General features: G+C 32.0%; 1 protein-coding gene across 2 annotated transcripts in view; it reads right to left on the bottom strand.

Annotated features, from left to right (window-relative positions):
* LOC107029227 overlaps window positions 1–4,598 on the bottom strand; it is a 7,483-nt gene extending 2,885 nt beyond the window's left edge. The window contains exons 1-2 of one of the 2 annotated variants that reach the window (XM_015230595.2): window positions 4,465–4,598; window positions 3,837–4,098 (exon numbers count right to left, since the gene is read on the bottom strand). In XM_015230595.2, coding sequence (XP_015086081.1) covers window positions 3,837–4,058 — 222 coding nt within the window. In that variant the 5' untranslated portion in view covers window positions 4,059–4,098; window positions 4,465–4,598. The other variant, XM_015230596.2, reaches the window with a different exon arrangement.
* Between the last annotated feature and the right edge of the window lie 6,912 nt (window positions 4,599–11,510).

Below are 11,510 nucleotides of genomic sequence, written 5' to 3' on the forward strand. Positions count from 1 at the left end.
GGGGGGGGGGGGGGGCACTTGATTTCTAACATTTTTGGTTGAGTAAGGTATCGTTGAAAGGCAAACAATTTCATGAGACCGAAATAAATCATTAAATTCTTTTGAAGAAAATTTGTCTCCTCTATCGGACCTTAAAGCTTAATTTCATAACCCTTTTTTTCCTACAAGTGCTTTGAAACTTTTAAAAGCAACAAATGCTTTGGATTTTTGCTTCGAGAATAAACCCAAGTCTTTAGCAAGATGTATTATTTTTGTCAAAAGAAAGTGGATTGGTTGGACCAGAGACATCGTGTGAACAAGCTGAAATGGCTTGGTTGCTCTTGACGTGGCCTTTTCGGAGAACTCCTCCTTGTTTCTAAGAAGACAAGTTTCACACAACTGATTAGAATGGTTGATTGAAGGAATCTCATATACCGTGTTCTTTTCTTCTATTTATTTGTGTGCTTCAAAATTCAAGTACCCAAATCGCATGTGTCAACACCAACATTCATCTTGCAATTAGCCTTCAACCACTTTTGCATCAATTGTCTAAAGATTCAAAGAAAAAAAATCTATTCTTTATCATACACAATTTTGCGATTAATTTTCCACGTGAATCTGTAAGTCAAAGATGCATATTATGTCCTTTTTCAAGAATCTAGCCCAAACTTAAAGTATTTTTCTCTAACTTTGGCACCATAGTAACACTGATAATCAATTTGTGGCCACTATTTGTACAAGACATTAAGATCTACCTATCCCTTCACTTTGTACCTTTGAAGTGTCTCTGACGGACGCGTTACACGTTGCCTTCTTAGTGAGTTCTACAAACTTGTCTTTGCATCCAGGCATATGGTTGCAGCTCTATTATAACGATACTACGAGCTACATCATCCTCGTATATTTTTTTGACCGACATTAACAATGTTGGACTCATCTCTTTCTTTTTTGTCGTCGACAAGATTAGCTTTAATCTTCATTATCATGACATTCTCAAGAGTGATGTCCAAAATTTATGGTTGCTATAGCACTCAATCTTAGATTTGTTATACCTTATTTCGTTGTTACCTTGATAATAGCCACATGATCTTCATCCTTATTGTCTAAGATCACGGCCTCTAAATGGTTATTGGCTTCACCCTTCATTGTTAAAGTCGTTGTTGATGCTTTTTGCTCTTCCACGAGTGCCATGTCCTTTTGCACTTCCTTAATCTTTAAAGGATACTTTGTTTTAAGAAGTGGCTCTTCTTTTCTCCTTTTGTTCTTTTCTTCGTAAGCTTGTAAAGAACTTCCCATTGGCTCAAGATGTCATATTGTCCAATTCTTTAGGCTCTTCAATAGCACACATAATCAAATTTAGGTGCTAAAAAGCAAAGCACCTTTTCTACCACATGCACATTGTCTACTTTCTCTCCATATCTTCTAATTTGATTCACAATTGCCATCACTTCTGAATGAAAAATCCAAAACAGATTATGCTTATTTCATTTTCAGAACTAGCCCTTGAAATTCAGTTTTACCCAAAGTTCACTATATCAACTACTTGAAGATACTATGTCCGTCCAACTTTATGCGACATAAGTTAACTAGACTCAAGTTTGAGGGTTTGTTTGGAGACTCTGAAATCAAGATGAGATCTAATCAGAATCTACTCTAAATCTACTTCCAAAATGATCTATTATCTATCATAATCCAACCTGTATTTGATCTCAATTTGGTAACTTTTTAATGTTAAATCACAATTTTACTTCATTTAGCAACATAAATGAACTATAGTGTTCTGTTTTAAACTATTTCTCTCCATTACTCCAATACAGTTCACTGGAGTGTAGTTTAGTCCACTTATTTCTAAATGTGAAAAAAGATACACATATGTGTAAGACTATAACCAACTCTAGATAAATAGAAGTAGCCCAATCTGCGGGAAGTCATCTACGCTCAGCTGCGACAATTCCTGTAAAGACGAGGGCTTAGAGAGTCGGGGTTGGTCGTGTCCAGTCATTAAAGAGAATAAAGAGCCCTTATAGAGGTAAATATATTTATAGAAACATTATAAAAGAGCATACCCATGAAACGTCATTCTCAAAAAGAGTCATCGCATCTCGCACTCTTAGCATCTGATTCCATTATGGTAGAGCTTTCTGATGTGATACAGAATCATAAGGATCTAGAGCATGTATTTTCAAATGAGCTAAAAGTTTTGCATTAGAGTGCCTCACAAACATCAAAATACTATTCTTTACTTTTGGCACATGGTAAACATCATTAATCAATTTGTGACCACCATCTTTATAGGCGATTAGGATCATACTTATCCCTTCAATTTGACTTTGAAATGTATCCAAAGGACATGTTCTTAGTGAGTTCCATAAACTTGTCTTTGCATCCACACATGGTTGCTTGCCACATCATCATGATACCACGAATAACAATCATCCTTCTTTTCGTTTTTTTTTTGGGGACATTAACAATATTAGACTCATCTTTCTTGTCGCCAACAACGTTAGATTTCTCTTCAACATTACTATGACATTCCCAAGAGTAATGCCCAACACTTTATAACACTTTATTGCAGTTTTAGCACTCCAATTAAGAGTTGTCGTACCTTATTTCATTGGTATGTTGATAATAGCCACATTATTTTCTTTCTCATTGTCCATGTAAGCGACCTCTAAATGGTTGTTGGCTTCTCCCTTCATTGTTGAAGATGTTGCTAGAGCTTCTTGCTATTCCACGTGTGCAACAAACTCTTCCATATCCATTTTCTCTATAGCTTTTTCACCTCCATACGCATGGAAGAATACTTTGTTTTGGGAAGTTGCTATAGTGCTTCTTCTTTTGTTCTTTCCTTTGTGGGCTTGTAAAGAACTTTTCGGTTGCTCCACCTTCATAGAATCTAAATCTTTGGACTCTTCAAGAACACACACAATCAAATAAAGGTGTTACAGAGCAAAGGATCTTTCTACCACACACACATCTACTTTCTCCCAATATCTTCTTAATTGATTCACAATTGACCATCACTCTTGAACAAAAATGCTAAACGGATTATGATTTCTTTCATTTTTAAAACTTCAAAATCACCCCATAGAGTTTGAAGTTTTACCTTATTCACTCTAATAACTTCTTGGAGAGAATTTTCTAATATCTCCATAGCTTTCTTTGAGGTGGTTGCATCAGACAACTTCTCAAACATGTCATCATCCAAGCATTGATGGATGAGAGACATGGATTGTTGATCCTTCTTTCCTGTCTTTGTCAAGACATCCTTTTCATTTGGAGACAGAGTATGCAAGAGGGATACACATGTATGTAGTATATGTTTGTTTCTTTAGCTTAAAATTAATATTTTGTCCATCCAATTTTATGCGACACAACTTAACTAGACTCCAAGTTTGAGGGTTTGTTTGGAGACTCGGAAATCAAGATGAGATCTAATCTGAATCTACTCTAAAATCTACTTCCAAAATGATCTATTATCTACTGTAATCCAACTTGTATTGATCTCAATTTGGAACTTTTCAATGTTAATCACAATTTTACTTCATTTTCGACATAATTGAACCATGTTATTATCTTTTGATTATATAAAACAACAGATAGCATTTAAATGGAAGTCATTAAAAAGTAATTTCCATATAATTCAGCTGCAGTCACACTAATCGCTATGTTCTGTTTTGAACTATTTCTCTCCATTACTCCAGTAAAGTTCATTGATGTTTAGCTTAGTCTCCTTATTTCTAAAGGTAGAAAAATATACTCATCTGCAAAACTATAACCAATTCCACAAGGACGAGACAATAAACAGCCATTACAGAGGTAAATATATCTATAGAAACATCATAAAAGGCACATACCCATGAAATGTCACTATCAGAAAGAGTCATAGCCTCTCGCACTCTTAGCATCTGATTCCATAATGGCTTTGCTTTCTGATGTGTTACGGAATCACAAGGATCCAGAGCAAGTCTTTTCAACCGTGCCAGCACTTCTGCATCAGAGTACCTCCCAAAAACCAACTTCCCTTGTTCTTCAGTTACACTTCCTCCCTCCTTCTTCACATCCCCCAATGCAGTCATCTTTCAACTTACACCAACTGCTGTTTTCCTAATTTCAACCCTGAAATTGAACGTGCACAACAACAGCAATGATTATCACAAACTCGAAGCATAATCAATTTTGAAATTCCGAATGAATAGATCTAGGCTATCAACAACTGCAGTTACTAACTTTAAGCAGAATTAAACAGAGACATAAAACTTAAATTCAGTTAAATGCATTTTCAAAAATCTTTTTTTAAAAATTAAATGACTAGAAGTGATCTGTACATGATCAAAATTGGCAGACGCCGGAGCGGCAATTCCACCGGAAAAAGGATAAACCCTAACCCTAACCCTAACAGCGGAGGTGCTCATCAATGAGTTTATTTATTTTGTCATACAAATAGATATGAAAGTACAAAGCAAATATGTATTGTATGTGTACCTTTTGGTTGCTTTGCTCTGTTGCCTTTGACAAATCCCTCTCCTCTATTATTTTTATTTTTTTTTGGTTTTGGTTTTGGTTTTTTTTGAAGAAATTTCTACAAACTCTTCTTTTTTTGTGGGGTGAGAAGTGATGTTTAGGGGTGAGGAGAAAGGGTATTTATATAGGAAGGTTCGATTGAATTTGGACGGGTTTAAATAAATTTCTATATTGGGTCATGATTAAATTTGTTAAAAGTTTAATGGATTAAGACCGGGTGAATTTGGGCTTCGGTTAGGTGATCCAATAAAGAAATTTTACGAGACTCTGTATTTGATCGTCTTTATTTAATACGTTTCACTTTTTTAAAAAAAGTTAACCAGTATTCGGTATTAGGTAATTCAGACTTTTTTCTTCTTAGTTATTGTACAATAACATATTTTCGATTTGCAGTAACTGAAGCATATTGCTTTGAAGAAGTGATCTAGAATCTCGAATATGAAAAGCGAGTTTATATCAAATGGGTGTTGTGAAAAAGCTTGAAACATTAGCAAGACACTATTTTGCATAATGGATTTGTTGGTTTGATTGAATTTGGATGGATTGAAATAAATTGCATTAATATTGAGTCATGATCAACATATTTTAAGTTTGATGAATTAAGGTAGACATGGTCAAATTGGGCCTTGATCAAATGATCTAATGTAAAAATTTTATGGGACATACCATTTCGTCAAGTCTGTGTAATTTGTAATCAATTTTAGAAATACGTTTTATTGGTACTTAGTGTTAGATAACTTTAGCTTACCACGAAGATGACCATAGGTGGTTATGAAGATCACATTTAAGGGTAGGAAGTTAGTTAGATACATAAGCATCTTGCTTACTCTTCTATGCTATTTGTGGTGGTATTACTCTTACATATTTTATCCTTTGAGTTTGGTTAGTATCTATGATGTTTTTACACCTCGATTATTGTCTTATCCTATTATTAGAGGTGTATGGCTCATGCTTGAGCACAGGTGCAACATTTTATACTTCAAAGAAAAAGATGTGTAAGATTAGAGGTGTTAAAATAAACTCAAACATATGTAACCCGTCAAACCCGTCTAGAATTTTAAGGATTGGGCTCAAGATAATTTAAATTGGGTTCAATCTCAACCCATTTAAAGAGAATTCTCAATTGAGCCCAATTCAATCTCCAATTTCAACCCGTTTTAAATTCTTTTATTAAGGTATGTTCCTATATTAAAGGTATGAATCATTATCTATTTAACATCTTTTGGGATTTATCTATCCATTTCTTAATTTTTTAACAAAAAGTTCTTGAGCGAAAATTCAAATTGTGATTATAAAAGTTTAATATCAATACGCTAAATTATTGAAATTAATCGGGTCAAGACTCAAGCTATTTTTAGCCCATTTGAGCCCAAAGTAAACTTCGGTGGATCAAGACCCAACCCAATTTCTATTCCACCCATTATAATATTTTCAATTTCAACCCAACCCGGTCATTTGACACCCCTAGGTAGAACTAATTTTGTACTTTGTAAAATTCATTGATTAGAAATTTATAGTGCCCACGATAACATATACTCTCTCCATTTAAAAAAGAATAATTTTTTTCTTTTTTTGGTAAGATTTTACTTTCAACTTTCCACGTGACATATTTAAGGTCACAAGATCAAGGACAATTTTGTACATAATTTAGGACCACAAGATTCAAAAGTCTTCTTTATTTTTTTAAACTTCGTGCCAAGTTAAACTAGATCATTCTTTGTGAAACGGAGAGAATAATTTCTTTCTCCTATACGCTTTTGTTAATGTAAAGACCACAAGATTCAAAAGTCTTCTTTATTTTTTTAAACTTCGTGCCAAGTTAAACTAGATCATTCTTTGTGAAACGGAGAGAATAATTCCTTTCTCCTATACGCTTTTGTTAATGTAAAAAAAAGTACCTTTTCTTTTCTCATATGAAAGGTGTTCTTTAATGTAAACTTAGGTATTTATTCAACATACTTTTGCATAAATAAAATTGTGATAAATTGATAAGGTTTATAATTGTGTATCTTACGTAGGGGTGTCAAATGGGTGGGTTGGGTTGAAATGAAAATATTAAAATGGGTTGAAATTGAAATTAGGTTGGGTCTTGACCTGCCCAAGTTAACTTTGGGCTCAAATGAGCTAAAAAATGAGTTGGGTCTTGAACCACCTAATTTGATCCGATTAATCTCAATAATTTAACATATTGATATTAAACTTTTATAATCACAATTTGAATTTCCGCTCAAGATTTTTTGTTAAAAAGGTAAAAAAATTGATAGATAAATCCTAAAAGATGTTAAATAGATAATAATTCATACCTAAAATATAGGAACATATCTTAATAAAAAGTTTTATAACGGAGTGAAATTGAAAATTGAATTGCGCTCAATTGAGGATTTTCTTCAATTGGGTTAGACTTGAATAGGTTGAGATTGAACCCAATCCAAATTATTTTGAACCCAACTTATAAAATTCGAGGCAAATTGAACGAATCACCTATGTTTGAGTTCATTTTTGACACCTCTAATTCTACTCACTAAAAGAACAAAAATGTATATATTAGTTGGTAAAAAAAATATTCATAAGGACCATTTGAAGTCTTAACATAGAATATCAAGTTAATTCATAACATAGTCTATTGCCTCTGAGTACCAGCCCATTACCCAACTTAAAAAAAAATGGAGGAATCAATAGGTCTTATTCACAAACCACTCTAGTAGTCGTCTAATACATTAACATTAAGGGTTTTTAATGCGTGGGTTTAGTTGAAATTTGAGATATTAAAATAGATTAGTATAGAAATTGGATTCGGTCATGACCAGTCGAGGTTCACTTTGGACTCAATTGGGCTAAAAATTGGCTTGGGTCAGGACTCGTCCAATTTGTGTCGCTTAATTTTAATAATTTTAACATATAGTTATTTAATTTTTATAACCAGAATTTGAATTCAACTCAAGAAAATATTTAAAAAATGTTACAAATGGATAAATAAATTATAAAAGATATTAAATAGATAGTAATTTATACCTTCAATATATGAGCATACACTATATTAATGCAAATAAAGAGTTTTGAAATGAGGTTGAAATTAAAGATTAAATTGGCTCAATTGAAGATTCTCTTAAAATAGATTAAAACTTGAATGAGTTGAGATAGAACCCTATACAAACAATTTTGAACTCAACCCTTAAAATTATGAATGGGTTGGACAGGTTACTTATGTTTGAGTTTATTTTTATACCTCTAAATTAATATACATCTTTTGCAATATTTCAAGCCTATCTATAATGTCTCCAAGTTCTGGCTGGCAATGGCAAAGTTAAGCATCTAAGTTAATTGAGCAAAAGAATATGGCAATATAATCTTTAATACATACTATTTACCAATTACCATTATATATAAGCCAACAAGGTGAAGTGCCAACACATCTCTACAAAATTGTGCCAATAGCATCAAAAATAGTACTACACTATTGAACCCTATTCACTGGTAAATAAACATGTGTACTATATGTGTGTTACCCCCTCATATTTTCAATTATTTTACTTTAGTTCTCTCCATTCTCACTCTTGGTGGAGAAGGAGAAAGAAGAAGAGGCTTAGAAATGGAGGTGTTACATATTTAGAGAGCGAGAGTAAATTGACGGTAAAATTAGAGAAGAGCGATTTGACTCTCGAGGTGGTGCATCAATTTGGTGACCAAACTTCACATTTGACTAGAAATTTATAGGTAATGTTTCATTGCAGTTGTAAATTTCTAGGCTTTCCTTTCAGTTTTTGAATTTAATTATTCTTTGATGAGATGTTGATTCCTTATTTATCAGTGCACCATCTCGGGAGTCAAATCACTCTTCTCTAAATTTTTCATCAATTTGCTCTCCCTTTCTAAAAAGGCAACACCTCCATTTCTAAGGCTCTTATTCTCCTTCTTTGCCAAGATTGTGAATGAAGAGAAAGAAAAATAGAAAAGAAAAAATGATGGAGAATATGAAAAATTGATCTAAGAACTAAGAATATACAATGAAAATAGGAGGAGATAGGACACGTGTATTACACGTGTTTATTTATTGGTGAATAGGGCTCAATAGTGTAGTTTTATTTTAAAGGGCAACTTTCACATATAGCAAACATATAATTCGTATTTGTATGCTATAGCAAAGTTTGCATAATTGCGCTGCATAACAAACATATATATATATAATTCGCTATACATATACAATTGAAGCAAATTGTATAAAATGAAGTGTATAAAACGAGAAAGAGAAAGAGACTTGGGCAAAGAATTGTATAAAACGAAGTGTATAAAATGAATTGTATAATCATAAGTGTATAGGACGATTATATACAATTTGAATTTGTATAAAACGAGAAAGAGAGAAAGGCAAAAGAGACTTGGGCAGGGGAGTACTTTTATTGTATAATTATAAGTGTATAGGACAAAAATATATGTATTTGCATGTATATATACAATTTTTTCTCGCTTTATACAATTAGAAACACAATTTAGACAATTCTATTGTATAAAGCGCGAGAGGCGAGCGACATGAAGTGATCGAGAGAGGGAGAGTGGCGAGCGAGAATATGAGGGAGAGAGGGACTGACAAACAGTTTGCTATGGAATACAAATAAATCAAACGATAGCTACTATATTTATTTTATATTATTAGTTTGTCATTCTATAGAATTATCTCTATTTTAAATGCTATTGGTACAACTTTGAAAAGATGCATTGGTACTTCACTTTATTGGCTTATATATTTGGCTTGTATGATAGTAATGACTATTATTTAGGATGATTTGATAGATTTTTCACATTTATGTTATTTCTCATTATTTTGGTTTGTCTTTTCCTTGAGACGAGTGTCTTGGGTATCAATCTCTCTACTTCCAAGGTAGTGGTAAGATCTTCATAAATTTAGACCCCAATTTATGATCGCATTTTATGAGATAACATTGATATGTTGTTATTAATATTAATTATTGTTGTATGATAGTATTTTTTGAATTAATACCAAGTGAATATATTACTTTGAAAATGTAGGTCTCGAATTCTAAATATGAAAAGTGAATTTAAATCAAATAGTTCTTGTTTAAAATACGAAACATTAGAAAATCAAAACCGTTGTAACATGAATTTCTTAGATATGTTGTTGTTTAATATATTATTAGACATGTGAGTTTAAATGGGTATTGTTGAAAACACTTGAAACATTAACAAGTCAATATTGTTGCAAAATGATTTACCTATAATAAATTGAGATTTTCTTATAATAACTAATACATGTATAATTAAACCTTACATAATTAATACATGAATAACTAAATTATGCATAACTAATACATGTATAACTAAAACCTTCATAACTAATACTCTCACCATTCCATATGAACTTAATTTTTGAGGTGTTTCACACCCTTTTAGAAAAGTAGATTAAAACATAAATCGAACCTAGTTTTCCATTTTTACCCTTATTAATTATTGTCAAATTTATGATTAAAATAACTAAATATTAATTAATCATTAATTCCAATACAAACTAATGAAGGGTAAAATTGGAAGAACACTCTAAAAGTAGTCTTGAAAATTGAACAATTAAGTTAATTTGAAAAATGAAAAATGCCTCAAAAATTAAATTAATGTGGAATGGAGGGAGTACATGTATAACTAATATCTAAAAGACTACTAATACCTACATAACTCTATCCATCTACCAAACGACTCCTAAATACATGGCCTCTTACCGAAACTTTGCTTAGCAAGAGAGGAGTTAGCTATATAATACAAGAAAAGTTACAGTCGAGCTTCAATTAGATTTTGAATTTTAACATAAAACAAAAAAAATGAAAATCATATTATTTAGTAAATGATTTTATCATCTTATCAATAATAACAAAAACATATAATATTTATTAGAGTTGTCAAAAAGAGTCGACTCAGTCCAGCCCGGCTCAAGCCTCGTGGGTCAATGATTTGAAGGGCTAGGACGGACCAATCCTTCATTTGGAAGGGCCTGAAAATGCTTAACTCAACGCAACCCTAGAAAGGCTGAGGGCTGGGGCTGCTGGCTAACCCTTTTTTTATTTTTCACTTTTTTTCTTTTCAAACTTATAATTCTATAATATCAAAAAAATGAGAAGATTTTTAAATAAAATATGGCAAACAATAGTGTTGTTTCAATAACACTAGCAAAAAATCTAATGTAATTAGCATGTATCTCGCATACCAGATATGCGAGTGAGATACAATAGTGACAAACAATATGGGAGGGAGGCGAAGACGTGAGATTTATCTATATATCCTAGTTACATGCGAATCTACTTGGATAGAGTGTATCTAGAACAAATTAACCTAGTTTTGAGTCAATATATTCTGAGATACATGTATTTAGATGTACCAAAATCTGTTAAGAATTATAATATTACAATATAACGTGTATTTAAGTAACTAGATTATATACTAGTGCGATTATTGTAAGTTACCTCGAATAAAAAGTTTTGGTGCATGGGTCGACCCCGACCCCGACCCCACCCCAATCAAGCCTTAAGGGCCAAATGCTTATATGGGCCAGGCTTATAAGCTTTAATTTAAAATGTGCTTGAAAAATCTTATCCAACTCTATCTAAAAACGTGTTGGAATGACCGACACCACGGGCTAAGTTCGTTTTGACGGCTTTAATATTAATATATGATTTTTCTAGAAATATATTAGGAGAAACTACATAAATGAACCATAAAATCTAAAATAATTATAATTTCATACCCAAACGAAAGTAATTTCTGAAAACTCATTATCTCATAAATAATTACAGCCTATACACTTCATATTAAGGCTGATAATTTTCGTTTAACTGATACTAAATCAATATTATATATATTGGTATCATTAAGGCTGATAATTTTGCTTAACTGATACTAAACATAACTGGTAGTAAATCAATATCATATACTATATTCCTATCATTAATACTGATATTTCATTTAACTTTATACCAAAACGGTATATATATATATATATATATATA

Source organism: Solanum pennellii, chromosome 9, assembly GCF_001406875.1.
Source record: "Solanum pennellii chromosome 9, SPENNV200".
NCBI lineage: Eukaryota > Viridiplantae > Streptophyta > Magnoliopsida > Solanales > Solanaceae > Solanum > Solanum pennellii.